This window comes from Marmota monax, unplaced genomic scaffold (assembly GCF_021218885.2).
Source record: "Marmota monax isolate L192 unplaced genomic scaffold, Marmota_monax_Labrador192_F-V1.1 WCK01_AAM20220418_F8-fsc00288, whole genome shotgun sequence".
Classification (NCBI taxonomy): domain Eukaryota; kingdom Metazoa; phylum Chordata; class Mammalia; order Rodentia; family Sciuridae; genus Marmota; species Marmota monax.
The window spans coordinates 1-23,042 of record NW_026693586.1 but is presented as its reverse complement, the minus strand read 5'-3'; the positions used below and the strand labels follow the sequence as shown (position 1 = coordinate 23,042).

The window sequence follows — 23,042 nt, the reverse complement described above, 5'->3', positions numbered from 1 at the left end:
CCCAAGCATGACTGAGGATCTCTGGTTGTTTCCAAGATTTCCCAACCACAAACTGTTGAGTGAGAGAAGATTTTGCAAGTATTTTATAGGTAGTTATTGCACAGAAATGTTAAGATTGGAGAAGGGGCTTCAGCCTAGCTGGAGCTCCCCAGCCAGCCGGCCTCCCTTGTCCACCTCCCTCACGTCGCCTCACTCTCGTTCCTTTGGAACCCAAACTACTACTTTCATTTTTAATCTTCACGGCCCAAGCCTCCCTTGGCCCTGATTCTAAGTGGAAATACAAAGAGCCCTTTCATTTTTGGAAATGTAGAGCTATTTAGCTTTTTAATTTTTTCTTGTCTTATACTGCACTCAGGCGTCCCTCCTTACAAGAAAAAAATAGCCAGTAAAGTGTTTTCTCAAAAGAGTAGTTTCCATTCCCCTAGAACACAAAAGTGATTGCTTTATGTACTATATTAAACTTCACCTCATCTCTGTGGTCAAAAATACGTACTTTTGAAAACCAGGCAAACAACACATTTATTATAAATAAAAATGTCATAAGTTATCAAAAGTAAATGATTAAAGATGGGACGTGGCTGGCCTGAGATCAAAGTGAGGTGAGTGGGTTTGCAGAGTGAAACTGAAGGTAGATCCTGTCCTGGTTTGATATTTGGATATTGTGTTAATCATGGATTTGGAGCACTGATTTTAGTTTTTTAAAAATATTTCATCATATTTTGTCTTGAGTGTGGATTTTTGGGGGGGTACTTAAGTTTCTACCCACAGCAGTGTCTCTCTCATCTCACCTGTTATCAGATGTACCTATCCTGATAAAAATGATTTTACTGTAACAAGGTGTCGTTTCTTTTTTCAATCCTGAGACTGTAGGTATTATTTTGGAATCGAGCTGCATTCACCCAGAATTAGGAGCACATTCAGGGGAGCGTTCAGGTGGAGAAACAGTGGGGCACCCACAGGATCCACCAGCAAGGACCTACCCTGGGCAAGGGTGTCAGGCTCAGCAGTGTCTGGCTGCTGCCCTGTCTTGGTCTCTCCTTTGGACCTTGGCTCCCTCTTCCTCTGTCCCCTGTTTTACTGATGTCATTCCCTGTGTCTCTGGTGAGAACCTGCTTTCCCACTCTTGACCTTATCACCCTCCATCTACACGGCAGGAAACACTGTCCAACTCAACTGCGCCCTTCTGTTCATAATCACTTATGCAGCAAGGCCTCCCCTCAATGACCAGTGCATAAAAGGACAGACAAAGTCCACACACAGAGACCTGTTGGCCTGAGAGAATTAGAGTGTTACCTGTACGTGCACCAGGCCCAGCTGAGCAAAAGCAGGACCCAAGGGCAGGGCGCGGAGAGCAGAGGTGCAAGGGTGCTGCTCTGGCTTCCAGAGCCAGCGGGTTTGAGTGGGGACAGAGGGATTGGGCTGTTTTCATAGTAGGTCAGGGCATGCAAGGGGAGGGGGGCAGGAAGAGCAAAGCACGCAGTGTCACTGGGGAAGATGGGGGTATCATGGAGACAGATGCACTCAGGGGTCCCTGGAAAGACACAGAAGCCCCCTGCACTGTCCTGATTGTCAGTATGCAGAGCTTAACAGCGTGTCCCCAGGACATGACTACGGGTCGGTCGGGTCACCATATCACTAGAAGGCAAGGTTCTGAACACATGCTTTAATGTGGCTGGGGTTGGAAGAGGTCTGGTCCACTTCTGTTGCTGTGGTCTCTGGGCCTCCTCACTTTACCCGACAGCATTTGGGCCCTGGTATGCCGCAGGTGCCGATCTTCTTCAGATGTCCACGGCAGGCAGCCTTACACAATCCTCCATTCCTGAGGCAGCTGACAGGATTGCTGATATATTTAGGAAAAACTGAAAGAAAACAAAGGGCAAAGGAGTGTCAGCACGGAGGCCCTGTGTTGAAGGACAGGAGCCCACGCCCATCAGCAGAGTGAGTCCGGCAGGTTTCCTTCCCGCCCAGTTCTTCCTCAGGATCACACCACTTGACTCCAGGCTGTTTGAGTCTGTTCTGATCCTCCAGCTGAAATGTTGAGGCTCTGACCTGGGGAGCCTGCTGGGGGCCCCCAGATGGGGTCAGGCAGGCACGGCCGGAAGACCTGGGCCCAGTGGGCACACCACAGTTAGCAGCCTCAGCCTCAGAGAGACTCCATCTGCTTCTACCTAGGCCAGTAGTGTTAGGCTCAGGTAAGGCAGGAAGGTCCCCATTTTCAACCTTTGTTTTCCATGTCAGTTAATTTATTAAGTATCTGAACTGAAGGGAGAAAAAGATGCAGCTCAGAGAGTAGAACTTGTTCAATGAGAACTTGACGCCAAAGTAACTGACAGTTGACAACAAAACAGTAAAAATAAACCTGTGTCCTTGTTTCTAAGATCTAAAACCTGGTCTTACTCTCATGCCTTCTTCCTTCCTTCCACCCTTCCGGATCTATTCCAAGACAGAATACAGCTTTGACCCTGCTCTCTCAGAATCCCGCTGTTCCACTGTAACCCAGAACTCACAAACGGGATTCATAAAATGAGGGGTGTTTTCAACATCATTTCTATCAGATTTGTTGACTCAGATCTTGCCTCATTTTCTTCTCTCTGTCCCTCCTCTCCACCTGCCTCTCTTCCCTGTTCATTCTTTTTTATTCTATTTTCACAGTATCAAGAAAAAATAAATGTTGGGCACACAGTTGAGAGAGCTACTTCCAAGAGCTGCACCTGCACTGGGCCAGGGCAGCCCTGTATGTCGAAGGGCATGTCGTCCGGGGCCTCCTGTCTGAAAAGACCAGGGCCCAGGAGGTTCCTAAACCACAAACCCACAGAATTAATTTCTGGGATTATCTAGGTACCCAAAAACTCTACTCTTTCATGTAAAGATTTATAAAATGGTGTCCTCTGCTTCCTTCTTTGGCTAAAAGCAAGATATCTGGAGCGGGACGGAAGTGAATGGGTCCCGCCCCTTCCCCCTAGGCTTTCGTCGGAGCTGCCGCCGCTGCCGCCACCGCAGCCCGCTCTCCGGCTAGCCGGAGCCTCTTTTCTGTACCCTCGGTCCCCGGCCGCGCGGAGCCGGGATGCACTGCTCCTGCTGTGGGTCCTCATCATGGAGACCAAACGGGTGGAGATTCCTGGCAGCGTCCTGGACGATCTCTGCAGCCGATTTATTTTGCATATTCCCAGCGAGGAAAGAGACAATGCAATCCGAGTGTGTTTTCAGATTGAACTTGCCCATTGGTTTTACTTGGATTTCTACATGCAGAACACACCAGGATTACCTCAGTGTGGGATAAGAGACTTTGCAAAAGCTGTCTTCAATCATTGTCCATTTTTGCTGCCTCAAGGTGAAGATGTGGAAAAAATTTTGGATGAATGGAAGGAATATAAAATGGGAGTACCAACATATGGTGCAATTATTCTTGATGAGACACTTGAAAATGTACTACTGGTTCAGGGGTACTTAGCAAAATCAGGCTGGGGATTTCCAAAAGGAAAAGTAAATAAAGAAGAAGCTCCTCATGATTGTGCTGCTAGAGAGGTCTTTGAAGAAACTGGTTTTGATATCAAAGACTATATTTGTAAGGATGATTACATTGAACTTCGGATCAATGACCAACTTGCTCGTTTGTACATCATTCCAGGAATTCCAAAAGACACTAAATTTAACCCAAAAACCAGAAGAGAAATTCGGAATATTGAGTGGTTCTCCATTGAGAAATTGCCCTGTCATAGAAATGATATGACGCCCAAATCCAAACTTGGCTTGGCACCTAACAAATTTTTTATGGCCATTCCCTTTATCAGACCATTAAGGGACTGGCTTTCTCGAAGATTTGGGGATTCCTCAGATAGTGATAATGGATTTTCCTCTGCTGGTAGCACACCCGCTAAACCCACTGTGGAAAAATTGAGTCGAACCAAATTCCGCCACAGTCAGCAGTTGTTTCCTGAAGGTTTTCCTGGCGACCAGTGGGTAAAACACAGACAGCCACTGCAGCAAAAGCCATACAATAGCCATTCTGAAATGTCTGACCTTTTAAAAGCAAAGAATCAGAGTATGAGGGGAAATGGCAGAAAACAGTATCAAGATTCACCTAATCAGAAGAAAAGAACAAACGGTGTCCATAGCCAGCCACCAAAGCAGCAGAATCCCTTGATGAAATGTGAAAAGAAACTGCATCCACGAAAACTTCAGGATAACTTTGAAACAGATGCTGTATATGACCTGCCTTGTTCCAGTGAAGACCAGTTACTAGAACATGTTGAGGGACAGTCTGTGGCATGTAATGGACATTGCAAGTTCCCCTTTTCATCCAGAACTTTTTTGAGTTTCAAGTTTGACCATAATGCTATAATGAAAATCTTGGACCTTTGATAGCAACAGATGTATTATAGAAGTCCCAAGATCAGAGACCTGTTGTATTTGAGCGGGTGTCTCCTCAAGCCTTACCTTTCTCAGGTGTTTTAAAGAAATGCAGGGAGGCAGTGTTTCTGAAAGGATTTTCTGTGCAGAAGAGTAGAAAGAAGCATGAGTTTGCACTGTAAATGCAGTTATAATCTTTTAAACAGTTTTACCTTTTCAGTGTTTGAAACAAGTGTAATTTTTTTTTGGAGGGCATTTTTTTTTTTTCTGTGTGACTGGGTCTTATTTTCTCTGGTCAAGAAAATAGTGTTTGAGAAATCAATTAGCCAAGGTAATGGGAATACTTCATCTACCCATTACAGTGATTGCAATAATCGTTTACTTGTATTGAAATTTTTAAAAAGAAACTTAAAATATCCAATTATTAAATGAACATAAAAGCTGAAATGTCTCAGATGTTGAGATTGCAAGCCATCTGTCTTGGTGGCATTTTATTTCTCTGCTTCTGACCACTGAAGCTAATTCTCCTTTGCTTAGAGTTTTGTTGAAAGGAGTTATTCAGAGCCAACATCTTTAATATAATATTCATGTGCAAAATGAACTCATAGCACTTCATAAGGATAAAATTGGCAGCTTGGAGGAGGGATTCAGTTGATGGGGAGTTGATGCTGTAATTTTGAGTTATGCTGGGTACATTCAATAAACCTATGAGTGCTGGAGCAGAAAGCCAAGGAGGCAAGGGCCCAGTAAGTATTTGGGATTATGTTTTTACCATCCTGCCTCCAACCCTTTACCATTGTATAATGATTTTGTTCGTGTGAAAATTTCTGATATATTCCAGTTGTGTAAATATGTATGGAAAAATTGACATTAGTTTTACATTGCATATCTGTGTGATCTATGGAAATTGATGTTATATTAGGTTCCAATTTTCAGTAGAACAAAGTGAAATGCTTTTATTGGCATGCTGAAACCCCTGAATGATGGGCATCAGAAGCAGAAGGGGTGTCCAGTTTACCAAGAACAAATAAAGCATTTCACTAGGGCAAGATCAGAACATGAAAGTAACATACATAACTCACTCCTAGGAATGTATTTTGCTCCTTTCGGATTCTTAAATCCAAATAAGGATGGCAATAGCCATTTTGAGAAGAATTTTCAGCTATAACTGAGGACAATCACCTGAGCTTTAAGTAGGAGATACATTTTGGCTGCATCTGACCTCATTGAAGATAATTCTTGGGGGTGGGGGTGAGGGACAGTTTGAGTCTATGCGTGTATGTCTGTCATATGGGTTTTGATCTTTTTGTTTGTTTTACAAGTGGTATCCACAAAATATTTTCTGCTTATAAATGTTACTGTAGAAATCTTTATTCTGTATAGGTAGCCTATTTAATTAGAGGTTCTGCTTAACCTGTAGAACTTTTAAAGGGGGGGCTATTGTAAGGATTCACTTTGTATTATTACTTGGCTTTAGATTTTAAGTGACTTGATTTTAAAGGAGAAATTCTATTTATTAATGAAAGTGTCACACTCGGTGCTAAGCAGGAGAATTCATGTTGCTAGCAGTGTTTTGAGAATTAGGTTATCCACAATCCTGCATCTTTTAATGTGACTAATTTGTGAATCCTTATGTGACCTTTGCTTTTTAATGCATTATATGATTGCATTTGGAAGCTTTTACTATTCTTTTCAGAAATACAGCTGCTTTGCTCGGGTCTCCTTGAGCCATGTTTATAGTTGGTCCAAGCATTCCAGATTTCTGTTAAATCATTAAGGAAGTGAAAACAGTTTTCCTGGCAGATGAATCATTTTTCACTTGTTTACTGTCATCTGGAAACCATTTAATTTTTAGTGTTTGTGTGTGTGTGTGTGTGTGTATCTTTTTTTTTTTTTCTTTTTAAATGAGTGCTTGATCAGTCCTTCTGGTGCCTATAGGTTTAGACTTTAGCTCTCAATACTAAAGCATAAGAGATCAGAGTTATCAGAAGTATGGATTCTGTGGTTGAGTATTTTCAAGAACTAACAAATTTTCTTTAATTACAATAGTTATTGCTGTTGTGCTGCTTCATTTAATGCACTGTGGAACAAACTTAAGGGAATGGTTGGTATGTGATTATGATAACTTAGGCTCTCTTGACAGTATGAGGTTAACATGTTAAATGATGAGTTAAATTTTACGTATATGATGTGACTTAACTATGCAGAAAATATTTAAGTTGGATGTACCTGTTTGTTGTACTTATTCCCTCTCATTGTTCAGGTTACCTTGAGACAGGCCATGCTTAGCACAGGACTAGATTTTCTCCTTTTGGGATACTTAAGTATGATTTGAAGAAATCAGATGATAAAGTAGTATGCTGAATATGCAATAATTTCCTTCTATTGAGTGCTGCATTTTAAGAAGCTAAATGAGAAGAGTAGCTATGTTGGCTTCACTATGTTTCATGTATTTGAAAGATAAATAGGTCTTTGAATTCACTTTTTAAATGTTCCAACCACATGTTCCAGGGTGCAGTGCACTGTGAATCTTTCATTTTTTTAAATGTTGTGGGTGCTTTTATGTGTAACTTCAATGATTTATAGTTCAGATTAATAATGTTAATACATGTTAAATTAATTGTTTTTATACTTAGTCATTGTAATCCAAAAGATAAGGGTATGGTTTACATGTTTTTCACAAGTTTTTATTAAGAAATAGCAAACAAATGGTTTTAGGATTTCAAATAGGCATGCCCTCTGGAGACATGAACATTTGGAGAAGTCTGAGAATCTAATAGTTCTGTTAGCATGGGTGGAATTTGATTAAAATTAAGCTTGTTTGAATTAGTACATAAAGGATAAAGTCTCCCAGTGCTATCAGAGACATTGTAGTAATTGCTTGCTTTTTTGAGCTTTGAATATCATTATTTTTGTAATATGTATCCATTAGTAAATACAGATAATGAAGATATATAGTAGAATTAATTTTATGCTATAAGATTAGGTTGTACTCTTTCTTTTTGAAGGCTTTAATAATTTGTTTGTAATGTCGAAAACTCCATACTAAGTGAATGACATTCATCCACTATAGGAATTAAATTCCTTTCTACTACTCAACATATTGTGTTCTCTAGAAAAGTTAAGATCTGTGTGCATGTTTGCACTAAAATCATTTCATTTCCTATTCCCTCACTTATATAGTCTTTCTTAGGTTTCCTTTTTTTTTTTAACCCCCAACATTTAGTTAACTTAGTAAGTAGAGCAAAATCAATTATAAAAAATTAGACTTATTGCCAAGTTGTTCTTACTATGTTACTTCTATTTACTTTTTATTTTTGTACTGGTGGACCTTTCTGCTCAGAGATTGTTTTGATTAACATTTATTGTGTCTCTGTATTCTCTGAGGCAGTATTTTCTTCGTATATGAATCTTAGCTATTCATTAACACTTCCTCATGATCTTGACTTTTTTCTAGCCTGGGGGAAGGGGTTCATATGTATTGTAACTTTAAATTGATGATAAACAAGATAACCATTGTTTTGTTTGAAGGTATTTTTAACCTTTATGTACCTGTCTTAATGAAACAACAGTTTTGTTAAAAAAAAAAAAAAAAAAAAAAAAAGCAAGATATCTGAATTTGATTAAAAAAACAACTTGTGGCCTTAGGGAGGCTTCCCTGGTCTCAGCAGTGCTAGCTCGAGGACCAACGAAGGGTCTGGATTTACCAGCCGCAGAGCTGCTTGGAAATGGCTGTGAGTGGAACCCTGTGGTTCTTCAACTCCTTTCCAGTTGTAGGAAATGGTCTTGATTCTGTTACGTAATTCATACAAGCTACTTGGCCCAAAAACTGTGCTTAGAACAGAGAAAGATGAGAGGAAAGGAGAGGAAGGGAGGAGAGGAGATAGAGAATCAAGAGGGAAGAAGAAGGAGAGAGAGAGTAAGAGAAGGAGAAAGAGAAGGAGGAGGGGCAGAAACAGGCAGAAGGAGGGAGAGAGGAAGAAAGACCGAAGGGACAGGGTGGAGGACCGGGAAGGAGAGAGACTTCCTGCCTTCTCTGTGTCCCCTCCTCTTCCCCGTGGCCCATCTCACCTGGAGAAGGCAGCAGGAACACCAAGAGGAACGCGAGGAGGAGGAACCGGATCCTCATGGCGAGGCTGGTGGACCCACAGCAGACGCTGCTGAGAGCGCCCAGCGCTTGGCCTTATAAAGGTCCGGGCTCCCGGTTCCTGGAAATTATACAATTTGTTACTGGCTCTGGTCCTTGTAATTGCCGGGATTAAAATGACATCTTTCCTGGTGTGTCAGAGGAATAGCCCTTAGGGAATAAGGCACACCCAGTTGTCCTGATGCAAATCAGGATGTGGGAAACCCCAGGGAATTGTCCTCCACCCTTGCAACCAAGAGCTGCTGCTGCCTACTCCTTTAGGTCCCTGGATGGAGGGGGTCCGGAGCTGGGCCTGCCTCACAGGGCACAGATGGGCTTGAGCCCTAGAGGTCACCTGCCTGCTCCATGGAGTGTGAAGTCTACCCACTTTCTGTTTCCTGATAGTCTGTGGACAGTCTGAGGCCACAGTAGGAATGAATTCCACCTCCTTCTATCCATCCCTGGGCATGGTCAGGTCCTATGATGAAATAGAATAGAGTGTGCTGAACCCAGAGTTCCCAGGGGTGGGCAGGAGGGTGTCAGGGCTTCAGGAAGAGACAAGGGAGCCCCGTTGTCCCAGGTCATCACAGGACAGTGAGATCCACATGAGACATCTCCTGAAAGTCCCCATCTACCCGGGAAGACGGGCACTGACTCAGGTGGGTGTGTGTTTCACTCCACAGAGGCAGACAGGGAGGACAGCATTGTGTCTGGGCTCTCCCTGGTCCAGGGTGACATTTCAATCCATGCAATGGTCAACGCAGGACGGTTGGCACATCCATCCAAACACTGATCATCTCTCTGCGTTGGGAACGTCTTCGAGCTGTTTTGAAGTGTGGAGTGTGAAGTCTACCCACTTTCTGTTGTTGTCTTCTCCAGCGACTCTCCTGGGAACAGGACACCAGGACTCACTTGTCCTATCTGTATTTTGTCCCTGCTATTCGACCTCTCTCTCTTCCCCTCCCCGTCCCTGTCCCAGCCTCTAGTCACCTCTGTCTTATTCCCTAATTCGAGGTGTTTTGAGAGGACGCTGGTGACAATGCTGTGTTGGCAAGAAGTGATGACTTCTGGATCATGTGAGACAGAGGCCTGGGTTGGGACGCTGGTGAAGCCGTGAAGGAGGTCCCATCAATGCTCAGGCTCTGGTCACCACAACAGCACGCCCCTCCTCTGGACTGTGTAGAGAAGCATGTCACTCACTCAACACTCAGAGTATTTCTTCCAGGCTAAGGAAGCGTACGGAAAACACTGAATAAAAAAAAAAATTAAAAATCTTGAATATGCTTAGCCTGAATTGTTTATTTTTTAAAAAAAATGTTTGATGAGCTGAGAGCAGTGGCGCACACCTGTAATCCCAGTGGCTCAGGAGGGTGAGGATCATGAGTTCAAAGCCAGCTTCAGCAACAATGAGGCACTAAGCAACTCAGTGAGACCCTGTCTCTAAATAAAATACAAAATAGGGCTGGGGATGTGACGCAGTGGTCAAGTGACCCCGAGTTCAATCCCTGGTACCCTCCCAATATATCCATATATATATATTAGATGTATCTCTCTTAGTTTTTTGATGACAAGAGGCAAACATCATGTGTTGGTCAGTTTTCTGTCACTGTGAAAAAATATGTGAGAGACTCAAAAGGAAGAAAAGTTTATTTGACTCACAATTTCAGAGGCTTTGGTCTGTGGTTGATGGCTCCATCATTTGGGGGACTGTCTTGAGGTGGAATGTCATGGCAGGAGAAGCAGAGGGGAGGGGCAGGTCCTAATATCTCCTTCAAGGTCATGGCTCCAATGACCTGACTTCTGCTAGACCCCAGCTCCTAAAAGTTCCACCACCTCATAACAGTACATCAGGCTGGGGACCAAGCACATGACGTCTGGGGGACACTTAATTAAGATCCAACTCATAACACATCGTGGTACAGCACCTGATTCTCTCAGCATGCACTTCTTAAGAACAAGGGAAAATTCTCACCTGAATCCCTATACCATTTACACATGTGAGAGAATAATTCCTAATCTCATTTAGTATCTAATCATTATTTGCATTTCCCCTAGGGGTTTTGTATCTATTGATATTTTTTCCTAGTCTATTTTTAATCTAGAGTCACACATTGAGTTAGATGGTTCCCCCCCCCCCCCGTGTATTTTTCTTTCTTTTTTGAGCGGCAGTCTTATAGAATGCCATAATACTTAGGAAGGGGCTTCACTGGGCTCTGAGGTTGAGGAAGTTAATGGCTGCCATCTTTTTCCTGTTTGGCATTAATCCTATTCACCCTTTTCTAGTGAGTCATGTGCTTGCAATTATTACAAACATAGCTCACTGTCATTTAAAAGTCCACCTGTACAAAAGTGTGATTTCCCACTTGTGTCCCAACCCCAGAGAACCACCAGTAGCATTTTGTCTGCTTACTTTCTGTTCTGCCTAGATCTCTGTGCAATTGTGAAGACCTACTGGAGAAGGAGGAAAAGTTGATCTGAAGTAGGGAAACCACTGAGAGACACATCACCCTGTGTCCCTGGGGAAGAGTACCCTTCAGGGTCTCCAGGACAGCTGCATCAGGGGGTGCTGTGTTCCCACCAGGGGTTCCTGTGACTGACAGCACCTGGTGCCAGATGCCTCCTTTGCGGCTGTGCTGCTACCTTGGTGATGAAGCTCATTTGATAGAGACCCCAGCTCAGTAAGGCACTCTCAAAGGCAGGATCACTTCCTGGCCTTGACCTGTAAGACCACAGGCCAGCACAAACATGGCTCCCTCACCAAAAGCCAGAGATGGAGCGACTATGGGGCCTGGGGAAGTGTCGAGTTTAGGTGGAGTCTAACTGATTGCTTATCTAAGCTCAAGAAGAAGCCAGGCTGGGTGTGCAATGGTAACCATCCAGCCTGGGCTGAGAAGTACAGTTGTGTCTTGCTCCTTAAAGGAGAGATAAGTGCTGCACCCACAAAGCTCTTCCCTAAACCGAAGGGGGCGCTGAGGCTGTTCCTCCCAGGCAGAGGGGCTCAGGGCCCCAGGAGGGAGTGCAGCTCCATTCCAGTTGGCAGGCTTTCAAAAGCAAAGTCTCTCACCTCTATGACTGGTTGATCTAGATTTATGTTTCAAAATAGCTTCATCTCAACATTGTTACAGCTGTCAGATCCTCTTTACTCCAGCACAGTTGCATTAGCAGATTCTTCTCAAAATTAAAAATAATAATAACAACAACAACGTTGCTCAAAGTATAAATGCTGATGACCTAATAAATGAGTTTTCAGGAAAGCCGGCCAGGAAAATTATATTATCAATCAAGATACTACTTTATTAATATAAAGTAGTATTTGTTGTACTAAAATTACGACACCAAAATATTCGTTTCAATTTTCAGTTTCTGTTATCGTTCCTCTATAATGGGAGTCCTATTTCATTCTGCAAATTACATTTTTGAAGGAAAACGCTTGACATCCTCCTCTAACATCACTTTCTTTTGTGCATTTTCATTTTGCTCGAAGCTTTGCCAGTTCTATAGCTCTTATGGCCACATTCAGACACAATATGCCATTCATCCCTCCTCCGTGCACCTGCCAGGTAGGCACGGCTCAGCTGTACAGATGACAGTCCTGGGACTTGGAAAGGTGAAGGCCCGTGGTCACCTAGCTGCTAAGCCTCAGAGGTGGGATCAGAACTGAAAACCGCCATTCTTCCAAGTCCTCCTACGGACGTGCCTGGTGCAGATTAATGAAATCGCCCTGGTGTCCTGACCACTTCGCGCCTTCCTTCTCCCACAGCCCCTCGGCTAGAGTGACAGCTGCCTGCTGGACGCCAGCCTCCCCTGGCATTGCTGCCATCCTCTCCAGCCTCCTGAGCTGACGGGAGGGCTGAGAGCATGACAGGCCTTCTGAAGGCCAGGAACAACGGTGCGAGGTACTGCCACCTTGTGGCGATTCTTTGTATGTCATGTCAGCCATTCCCATTTTCCTGTTTGCCCCAAGCTATGTGCAAGCTTCATAAGCACCCCAGGTATATGCACGCCACCAAGGATTTTGTAATTATTTTTTCCTCTTAATGAACCTAGTGAGAGTTCTAAAATTTTTATTCATCATCTCAAAGAATAAGCTTCATTTTTATTAAAAATTCTCTTTTGCGCGCCCATTTTCTTCCCACCTGCCTCTATTTGCTTTGTGTTTTAACATCTCATTTCTTAGAGGAAACTTAGACTGTCAACTAGGGAGTTTCTCTCCTTTCTACCTAAAATCACTTAATGCCATGAAATTCCCTCTAAGAAGCACCTCAGCTGCTCTCCCACAGACCTTGGAGTGTCCTGCTTTCCTTTTCGGTCACTGCAAAATGTTTCCTAATTTCTCTTGTGATTCCTTCTTGAATATTTAGAAGTAAGTTGATTAATTTCCAAATATTTGGGACCTTTTCCAGATATCTTTCTGTTATCAATAGCTTTGTAGGTTCCACTGTGTCCAGACACCATATTTTGTATGGTTTCAAACTGTTCTGCTTTTTGAGACTTGTTTCCTGGCTCAGGGTGGGCCGTACTGGGTGACTTTTAATGCATTCTACTGTTAGTGAGTGGAGTGTCCTATGAATTTCACAAAGGTCACACTCGGTGACACTGTCATTCAAGGCTTCTCTACTGTTATTCTGTCTGTTTTTCCATCCATTACAACGAAAAAAAATGTTGAAATATCCTGTTGCAATTCTTAATTTGTTTATTTATTCTCTCATTTCCACAATTTTTCTTAACAATTTCTATTAGATGTGTACTGATTATTTGCTTTTTTTTTTCCTGTGATTTAACCATTTTATCTTTAGAAAAAATACCCTCATTATCTCTGGTAATACACTGCTTGTTCTAAAGTCTGCTCTGATCTGTAATCAATTAACCAATAGATCAACCAATTAACCAATTAAACCAAGATTAATCAATTAACCAATGTTTTCTTTAGATTAATGTTTTTATATGTCTGGTTCTATCCTTTCTGCTTTGACCTAACTTTGTCCTTGTATTTGACATGCACAGTGGGTCTTTATTAGTGCCTACTAATTACACAGCACAATGGGTGTCATTGTGGCCTATTCTTCCTGATGGACAGCGTGCCTTTGGCTCTTGTTTCTCACCTGCTGCAATCTCTCCCTTCCTGAGGTGTCTGGAATGTGGGCAGCCTGCTCCTTCCATCTTGCAGAGACTCTCCTCCATGCCTGCATTTCCTGGTGCAGGACTTCCCGGGAGGGATTCCTGTGTCTTTTGGGTGTAGCTGACATAGTGGGGTCTTTGCTTTGGTTTGTGAAGCGATCCTGCTGGTGTGGAACTGGGGCCTCACACGGCTCCTGTGGACCCTGGTGGGAAGCGTGCTTGATCCTCTCTCTGAGCAATGTGTCTTCTCGAGCTGTTTGTAAGATGTTCTTTTTGTCACATTTAAAATACTCCGATTCTGATGTGCTTGGTGTGGCTGTCTTTGTTCATTCTGCTCCTATTTCTTTGAGTCCTCCCTTTGTGGGTCGCAGTCTCACCAGAGCTGGACAACAGCAGGCCATTGTTTCCTGTCTCCTCCTCTGGCTTCCTCTGACTCCAAGCACAGCTGGGCTGGTGAGGTTTGCACTCAGCCCTCTGTTAAGGTTTTCCCAGTCTCTCCTTTTACTCTCACTCTGCTTCACTTTCTCATTTGTTGGTGCTAAAACAGATGCTGGCTTACTGATCCTTACCGTCACACACCATTTGTCCAGCTCAGTATATTTTAATTCAGATGTTTATTTTCATCTCTAGAAGCTCCGGGTTAGAGCAGCTGCAGAGGCTCCCTGGAGAGCTCCACGCAGCTGATGGCATCCCTCAGGGGAGACTGGAGGCCGGTGCTAGTGGGAGCCTGTGTGCCTCCAGTCCTGTGTGTGCCTCCAGCCCTGTGTGTGCCTGGACTTCATCTAAAACCTTGGGTGTTTCTGCTTTCCTGTGGCTGACTGAAGCCCCCTTCCCCAACAGCACCTGTGAGGAAGTTCTGCCCTGCAGAAGGGGTCTTGTGCCCATAGTTATGACCTCAGTCTCCACCCGGCTGCACTGCTGGGCAGGGTGAGGCCCCTCCTGGCACCTGCAGGCCCTGCCCAGTAGCAGGTCGGCCAGTCATAAGCTCCTCTTGCTTCCTTCTGCCTGCAGTCACGTCCCCCACTGGATGGTGCCTGTCCTCACCTTCTGTCTGGCCCCTTCTTGTGGACTGTTGGAGGGCACTCAGCAATGCTTCCTGGATGGATGGTGGGTGGGGTGTGGGCTGCTCCAGGGGTCTTCATTCCCCTATCCCTGAGAGCCCAGTAGTCTTGCTGTTCCACCATAGTGCTTAGCCTGGGGGACTGGGGTCAGGGAGGACAGATCATCACTCCAGATGCTGGATCCTTAAACAGTGGATGATCCAAAGCTCATGAATGGACGTTGGTCCAGCCAGTGCTGGCCGAGCAGCCTCCATGCTCAGGGCGCTTTACCAACAGTCCTACCACCCGCGTGGGAACCCACAGTGTGCAAATGGACAGGGGGAGACACTGAGTCACCTTCAGAGGCAGCACTCACGTCAGAGCCCGGGGTGCAGCAGGTGGGAGGAGACAGACACGGGCGGCTAGCGTTTGGAGACAGGTGGGAGCAGTGAGCTGATGCCAGTTCTGAGGCCAACAGCTCAGAGGCCTGGGCAGCAGGAAAGCAAAGGGTATACTAAAGGAGGCTCAGGGTCCCCGTCTCTGAGGAGAAACTTTCTGGAAGGATTTGGATTGGTGCCTGAGGGATGCATTAAGGTTTTAGAGGTGGCTTCAGAGAGATGAAGTCCTGGGAAGAAGGACGGTAAAGCCCAGGAGTATGGAGGATGAGGGAGCAAAGGAATGTTCCAGAAAGAGTCCAGTGTTGCCGAGTTCCAAAACCCACGAAAATCAAACACGGTGCAGAAGCTGATGTATTTAATGGAAGGTGTCATTAGCCTCTCTCAGTTGCCTGCTTGGTATCAACTTCCACAAAACCAGAGTGTTTAAAAAAAAAAATCAAGCTTCTAAATTTTTGAAAAAAAATTTAAATTTGGTTTTAGCTTTATAAACTTGAAGGAGGGATCGCCCCAACATTCTCCTCACGTCTGATCCCTATTTCTTTTTGCGGCAGCATTTCCGACCCCGGAGAGAGCAGCGGCCTATCTGCTCCTCCTTGGGGAGGCAGCCCAGCACGGCGCACCGGCCACCCCGTATTCTGCAATAGTACCTCTGTACTGCGCTGATGATCCCGCTGTGACCTGCAAAGGAAAAATAGAAGGTATAGGGGGCTCTAGGAGGGGTCCTGGGACAAATTCCAGGCTTCAGGAGTTCCTCAGTCACTCACTCGCTGCCTTCCAGGGTTCTATTTCCTTCCCTGCTTGGCTATAAAATTAAGAGTGAAGGGAAGGCGGAGCCCAGCAGGCAGTAGTCAATGTCCCCTGGGGGGAAACTGCAGATCTCTGTGGGTGCAGTGTCCTGGGCCCACCCCCTCTGACCACTAAGCTTAGTGAACCAGAAGCCTCTGCTTCTGCTCACAGAACCAGCCCAGGTTTCCTCCGAGGCTGAAATTGAGTAGCACTTTCCCACATCTCCTTACCAGTCCTCCCACCAGGAGGCGGGTGAAGAGGTGCTATTAGCAGAGGGAGCAGGAGCAGGAGCCTGCTGTGAGGCTGGCCCTGACTGGTCAGCTGCCAAAGACAATTCCCCTGGTCCCACCCAGGGAATGTTGGAGAATGGAGAGGCCTGGATGCGCTGACACTGCTCCTCTCAGCCCCTCTTTCCCACCTGACTTACCTGGAACGGGCATCAGGAACAAGAGGAGCAACACGCCCAGCAGGTACAGGATCCGCATGGCTGACCGGCTTCGCAGCAGGCTGAGGCTGGACTGAAAGGTGCACGGGTTCACGTTTATAAAGAGGTGAGCCATGGCTGCAATTCTTGTAATGTCACAGTGATGACAAGATGACGTACTTCCCGATGTGTCATCTCTCTCTCTGCACAGGTCACACCCACTCACCCAGGAGCTGGTACCAGCCTGATAAGCTTGCTATGGACATGGGGACAGCTGCTGTCCTCCAGGCTCAGGGGCCTGGTCATGACTGGCTGGAGCCGGCTGTGGGTACAGGCGGGGCTGGTGTGGGCAGGACCTGTCTTCTCCTGGGAGTGGTGCCAGGGTTCCTGGTTTGGGGTCGACCTATCTGCACTGTGGTACTTTTTAATTTCCTGCATCTTCTTAAAAGACAGAGAGTCTGAGGCCCTCCTGGGAACCAGATCAATCCAGCTCTGGACGTTCTCAGATCTGGGGGGTAGGACTGGCCTCAGGTGGTGAGGAAAGAAGAAATATTCTTTTATTTGTTCTTTCTAGATGATAGGATATATTTTGACATATCATACATACATAGAATATAACTTCCTATTTTTGTGGCTGTCCGTGATATGGAGTTTCACTGGTAGTGTGTTCATATATGAACATAGGAAAGTTATATCCGATTCATTCTGTCTTTTCTATTCCCACCCCTCTCCCTTCCCTTCATTCCTCTTTGTCTAATCCAGTGAACTTCTATCCCCCCATACCACTTATTGTGAGTTAGCATCCACATATCAGAGAGAACATTTGGCCTTTGTTTTTTGGGGGATTGGTTTATTTCACTTAGGGTGATAGTTTCCAATTCTATTGATTTACCTGCAAATGCCACAATTTCATTCTTCTATATGGCTGAGTAATGATCCATTTGGGTATATATACCATATTTTCTTTTTCCATTTATCATAGTTTAGCTATTGTGAATTGAACTGCTATAAACATTGATGTGGCTCTATTACTATAGTATGCTGATTTTAAGTCCTTGGGTATATGCCAACGAGTGGGATAAGTGGGCAAAGGGTGGTTCACAAATGAACTGTGCTGAAGAGCCCCTGCCTTCACCCCTTATGGTGCTACAGAGAGTAAAACACATCTCGTACTTCATCATGGTTGTGAAACTACCCAAATTTATAAGGAAGGTGTTTTATCTCACTTCCTTGGAAGGACAATGCTGTGATAATGTTGAATAGCTGCCTCTCTTTCCTGGGGAGGAGAGTCCCTGTGCTATTCTTGGCTCAGGAGCTTTCAAAAACGTCCAGGGATCAGATGATTTTCACTGGGTATGAAGTCAGAGTTTGAGGGGAAAATTTCTTCTTCTTTTTTTAGCTATTAGACCTAAATGTTGAGGAGTCTAAGCAGTGGGTTGTGTCTGCCAATTGCCTATTTAGTTGGGAGCTGAAGCCATCCTGTTGCCTGGCTGCCATCCCAGTGGACCCACCGCGGCTCTGGGTGTGAGGTCCAGGAGTGTGTTAGGATACTGGTGCACCCAGCAGATTCAGTGAGCAACCCCGAGCATCTCTTACAGGTGAAGACCAGCACGCGTGTTCAGTGTGGGTGAGAGACCCACAGGCTGAGACTCAGGGGCAAGTCCTGGTTTCTCCTCTCCAGGGGCTCCAGGTAGCTTCTGCAGACGGGCAGACAGTCAGATAACAAAGGGTGGGGCAGAGGGTCATGGCGAGGGTTTAGGCACAGGGCTGCACAGATGGAGGGAAAAGGAGGCTCGTGCTGAAGAGTGGATTTTAATCAGCAGATGTAAGAGGACTTTGGGGGTGTAGACACTTTATCATTTAAAAACCTAACTTTGCTCTTACGTTCAGGGTTGGAGCAAACAATTGGAGATGCTTTGAAATGGAAGGAGCAGGTGACTGTGGGGTGGGATGGGTGCTGATTTTGTAGTCTTACTATGTTTTACACAGGGTGCGGCTGGGTGTGGCACAAGATCTAACCAGCTCCTGGCTCAGAGTGCAGGGCCAGAGTCATCAGACCGTCACATCACTGCAGGGACCAGACCTCCACAGGCCAACCCGTGGTTGAACAAGTTTCTTTGAAGACTGGGCGGGGAGAAGGCGCTTCTAGGGCGACACCACTGCTTCATAAAAGCTTCTTAGGAAATAAAAATGGCCTTTCTTTTCCCTTTGGCTCCTCCGGCAGCTGCTGGAGACCCTTGGGCCTGTTTACCCTGCTCTGTGCTCTGCCGTGGTTCCAGGTCTCCTGATGGCACCTCAGCGAGGACTGCAGCTTTAGAGGGGACTTGCCTTTAAACCCAAGTCCAGAGCCAGTTCACAACAGGAGGAAGCGGGCCAGGAAAGCACAGGCTTTACTTCCCACCAGGTAACCGAGTCGTCTGCTCCCACCAACCCTGTGAGTGTGGACTAATATTTTATGTATCTTATGTGTTCTCTGCCCAGCAAACTTTCTTGGCATTTCTTCATCTTGCAGGCAGAAATGCAGGTAGAGGTTCCTTTGGTTTCCTGCAAATACCACTGGATTTGGAACACTCTATTGGATGTTGTGTATTGTGCTCCAACCACTGAGAGAGACGGGGAGAGAGATGGGGGGGGCAGATAGAAAGGCGAGGGTATGCAAAGAAGGGACAAGACCAGAGTACAGGGCTGGCTCACGTGAGTCACAGGACCCAGGATGTGGTGGATCTGGTGGGGCAGGCGGAGAAGCCAGTGTTCTCTCCAGGAGGATCAGCAGAGGTGGGGAGCACAGAACCAGTCTGAGGAGCAGGGAAAAGCCGAGCTTGGCCCAAGTCTAGTGGGGAGGGGGGCAGACAAGTTAGCATTTGCATCAGCAGATAAGGGAGCATGAATTAAGAAAAAACTAGACTAAGGTTTTAATCATCTAAAATTTTGACTCCATCAAAAATTCCTTACATGAAGACCAAGAAGAAAGCCTGAGAGAGTTGTGCTTGCAATTAAGCTGATGAGCCTGATAGTCACTTCTTCAAAAATCTTTGGTCTTAAAGGTATTTACACTGCCTGCCTGCGAATCATGTCAGTAACTCTGGGGGTGTGGAATAGGCCTCGGTGCCCAGGGATGTTGACGGTCCCAGCCATTCTGTTCTCCTGCGGTTCCCAGGGAACCTGGCATAGTCACAAGGGAAGAGGCTCAGCCCAGGTGTCGTCAAGATCCGCGGACTCAAGGACCGTTGGGGAGAACCACAGGGCTATCTTCTCAGGGTCTCCCACTGAGAGTCCCTGAGGATTGGGACTGGTCAAACAGCACAGCCATCCCTACCCTACACCACGATTTTTCATCTTCTTTCCTTAAGAGGGAAGACCTAACATAGAGAGATGATGCTCAAGGTCCCTGGACCCACCATTTCTTACTTTGTGTCACCTCCTTGTTCTGCACTGCACTGCTCTGATCCTGTCTGACTCGCTGCCTCCCCAGTGGTGACAGGCTCCCCCAGGACCCCATGCAGGGGTCTGGCAGACACAGAGAGGCTGCTGAGCTTTGGGCAGGGAGGACACATGGGCAAAGGGATTCCACGTCTGTTTTCTGCACCACCTCTCCGCAGAGAGCTCTCCCTGTGCCTCATCAGATCACTGCTCCAAATCCCCCCAAAGTGCTCTCCTTGACCCTCCTCCAAGGGAACACCATGCTCACCTGATACTACCTGGGAGAAAAGTACAAGAACAAGGAAAATGGAGAGAAAGTTCCCGGTGGACTGGCACCTCTGAGGGCTCCTGGAGAGCAGAGTCAGGACACGTGTCTCCAGGGGGACCCCCGGGAGTGCCTGCTGCACCTGGAGCTGGCGGAGGAGGAGAGACCACTGCAGGCGCCTGTTCACCTGGCTGTGACACAGAGTCCTCATGCTACAGTCAGGCTGGGCTCTTAGAACGTGACTGTCCCTGTGGACACACTCGGGTTGACTCCGGCAGGGCACAGGACGAGAAGGCTTTCTGAGTGGCTGAAGACAGAGGCCGGCTCAGCAGGCCCCAGGGATGCTGCGCAAACTGACAGCAGAAGAGGGAGTGTGCACTAGAGCTGGCTGCTGCACACAGGGTCCCAGCAGGGAAGGGACGTGGCCCTACCAGGCCACAGGGGCACCCACCTCTGGGAGAGGACATGGCCCATCCCCAGTCTCATGGCTCAGTGGTTTGATGGCCTCCCTGCTCTCTCTCCCACCAGGCAATTTAACTTTAAAGGAACAGAGGGGAGCAGGGGCCGGCTCTCCCAATCATGCCTCCGTGTTCCGGAATCTTCCTCATAAGCTTACACGTCCACCTATTGTTGCTCCTGCGTTGCTTGAGGTGGAGTAGGTCTCCTTCCCAGAGTCAGCTCGCACCTGTGGAACCCACTTTTGCAGTGGGCCCCACAACCCATGTCCCTCTTGTCTCTTCCCCAGGGGCTCCTTCACGTGGCCCATGACGGTTCAGCTGTTTGTTTAAAACTAACCTGTCCTTGACCCATTTCTTCTCCTAAAACCACTGCCTCATTCTTTCCTTTGATTCACCATCAAGTTCCTTGATAGTGGTCTCTACTCTGTGCGGTGGTCTCTTCTGATCACCTGTTTTCCAAACCTGCCCCTTAATGTGTTGCTTCCTGGCATCTGTCTCAATGAACCCATTCAAAGCTCTCCTCCAAATTCAACAGTGACATTGCACCTCCAATCCAGGGGATCATCTGACTCTGCCTTTTTGCAGCATGTGACTTGTGAGGACACTCATTCTCAAAACCTGTTCCTCTTCAGCTCATCATCTAGGAAACACTGTGGACACTGGCTGTCAGGCGTGTGGACCTGGCACTGACACAGGTAGACAGCTTGTTGTTTCTGGGCTCTGTGCTCCTCACTATTTCCAAGTCTTAAGTTTAAGGAAGATCCGGTAGACACTGACATGGTAGCAAAATAAAGACTTATGCTTTCCATGTTCTCCTGGACTTCTGATGCCTGTCTTTGATTCTTCATGGACTTTTTCATTCTTCTCCTATCTCCAAAGTCCCCCAAATGGGACAGCTTCAAGAATTTGACATTATTGACCAGGTGCAGTGGCACACATCTGTAATCCCAGTGGCTTCAGAGGCTGAGGCAGGAAAAGCACAAGTTCAAAGTTAGCTTCTGCAACTTAGTGAGACCCTGTCTCAAAATAAGAAATAAAAACAAGGGCTGGGGATGTGGCTCAGTGATTAAGTGCCCTGGGTTCGATCCCTAGTGAGAGAGAGAGAGAGAGAGAGAGAGAGAGAGAGAGAGATTGACATTACTATGATAATAAGAAGGTGGACCTTGTCCCCTTCCTTCTCCTCACTGTCATCACAGCTAATATTTGTTCAGCAAATTCTGTGTGCCAGGCATGATGCTGAACACTTTATGTGCATTTATTTCATGTGAGTCATGTGAAAGTTGATATTATTATCTGCATTTCACAGATAAGGAAATGGCAGCTTAGAGAAGGAGGTAATGCACTCCATGCTTTAGCATAATTTCTCTTGAAGAATTTAGAGACCTAATTCCTGGTCCTCTTCTCGCCCCACACAGAGCCTGGGAGGTGGATTATATAGACCTCTGATGACTTCCATCTTCATCTCTAATCAGGACCACTCCAGATTTTCCTGGCTGATCTTTCATCCTCTCCAAGATCACTACCTTAATAACATCCAGTGCCTCACCATCACCTCAGCTTAGAGTAAGATTGTGCCTGTCTCATAAATGTCACCCTCACTCCCCATGTTGCTGGGTGATGGAGGCTGGGAATTGGATTCTTTTAGATTTTCCTCTTTTCCTAACTGCTGACATGCAGTCTCCATCCTGTCTGTTGTTTCTGCATAATGGTCTGTGCAGGTTACAGAGCCCAGGCCAAGTGTCAAACTCCACTGAGGACGGTCACCCGCCAACCTGCCCTACCCAGGAGTCATGCAGAGCATGCTTTGCCTCACAGCTGGAGCCTTTGCCAAACTCCTTCATGAACGTGGTCTGGACCTGTGGACACCTCTCACTGCCTCTCTAGAAGGTGTAGGGGTACTTTCATTTGTTTCCTTATGTTAACGAGAAAGTAAATGTTTCCAAACTTGGATACTTGGGACAAGTATTGTCAAGAAGAAAGCATTCTAGAAGAGTAAGGAATGGAGAGGGAACCTCAGCAGGCAATGCAGGTTCAACCAAGGGTCAACAACAGAGCGACCTGAGCAGATTTATGTTTTGGAAAGAAGCTCACAGCAAACACAAGAGGGAGGAAGGTTAGAGGGTTCTGAGACCACGACTAAGGAGCCCAAGGGCTGAACAGAAGGCTGCCACATTTCTAAGGGGATGAACAGAGGGGCACGAGAGCCAGGCCTCTACAGGATGGGATGGCACGTTGACGTGGTGGTCAGGGCGTCAAGGGGGAGGGTTCTGTTCTGGGGACAGCGTGGACAGTGGTACCCTTTATCATGGAGGCGTGATCTGGAGAGAGAGCCTGGCTGCAGTCACCCTACCTTCTAACAGGCTCCAACTCGTTCAGGAATCTGAAGCCTTAGCCTGATGTGGTGCCCCAGGCCTTTCCCACAGTCTTCAGAATCTCACCTGGCCAGCGGGGGCTGACTCGCCAGATCCTGAGGGTGAAGTCAGGAGGGAGATATAATCCATATAAGGCCACTCCAAGGACATTCTCCTGCTGTCCAGGCAGCAATCGCATCATTCCAAATGGAAAGGAGTGGCCACATGTGTCTGTTTATTCATTGACTGCATTTCACTCCTGGCCCCAGTGAAGACCCACCACCCAGCACCTGTGGCCACTAGACA

At 46.3% G+C, this 23,042-nt stretch overlaps 2 protein-coding genes and 1 long non-coding RNA gene across 3 annotated transcripts; 2 read left to right on the top strand and 1 right to left on the bottom strand.

Moving 5' to 3' along the window:
* The first annotated feature begins 2,929 nt into the window (after positions 1-2,929).
* On the top strand, positions 2,930-7,444 carry LOC124102884 (m7GpppN-mRNA hydrolase). Its single transcript, XM_046459330.2, has one exon. It carries the CDS (start codon positions 3,094-3,096, stop codon positions 4,360-4,362), a length of 1,269 nt encoding a protein of 422 aa, XP_046315286.1. The 5' UTR covers positions 2,930-3,093; the 3' UTR covers positions 4,363-7,444.
* Positions 7,445-12,622: 5,178 nt separating this feature from the next.
* LOC124102885 (beta-defensin 103A-like) lies at positions 12,623-16,544 on the bottom strand. The gene is made up of 2 exons (XM_046459331.2): positions 16,246-16,544; positions 12,623-15,710 (listed from the first exon to the last, which is right to left on the bottom strand). Exons 1-2 carry the CDS (start codon positions 16,376-16,378, stop codon positions 15,565-15,567), a joined length of 279 nt encoding a protein of 92 aa, XP_046315287.1. The 5' UTR covers positions 16,379-16,544; the 3' UTR covers positions 12,623-15,564.
* Positions 16,545-19,055: 2,511 nt separating this feature from the next.
* LOC124102886 (uncharacterized) lies at positions 19,056-23,033 on the top strand. Its single transcript, XR_006855023.2, has 3 exons — positions 19,056-21,080; positions 21,801-21,948; positions 22,104-23,033. It is a non-coding gene; the product is annotated as an uncharacterized LOC124102886 (long non-coding RNA).
* The last annotated feature ends 9 nt before the right edge of the window (positions 23,034-23,042 follow it).

What these genes read in the sequence shown, in the direction of transcription:
- LOC124102884 (XM_046459330.2), top strand. Translation starts at nt 3,094, where the DNA reads ATGGAGACCAAACGGGTGGAGATTCCTGGCAGCGTCCTGGACGATCTC.
- LOC124102885 (XM_046459331.2), bottom strand. Translation starts at nt 16,378, where the DNA reads ATGGCTCACCTCTTTATAAACGTGAACCCGTGCACCTTTCAGTCCAGC. An exon ending in GTTCCTGATGCCCGTTCCAG is followed by an intron (nt 15,711 to 16,245) that starts GTAAGTCAGGTG and finishes TTTCCTTTGCAG; the next exon opens with GTCACAGCGGGATCATCAGC.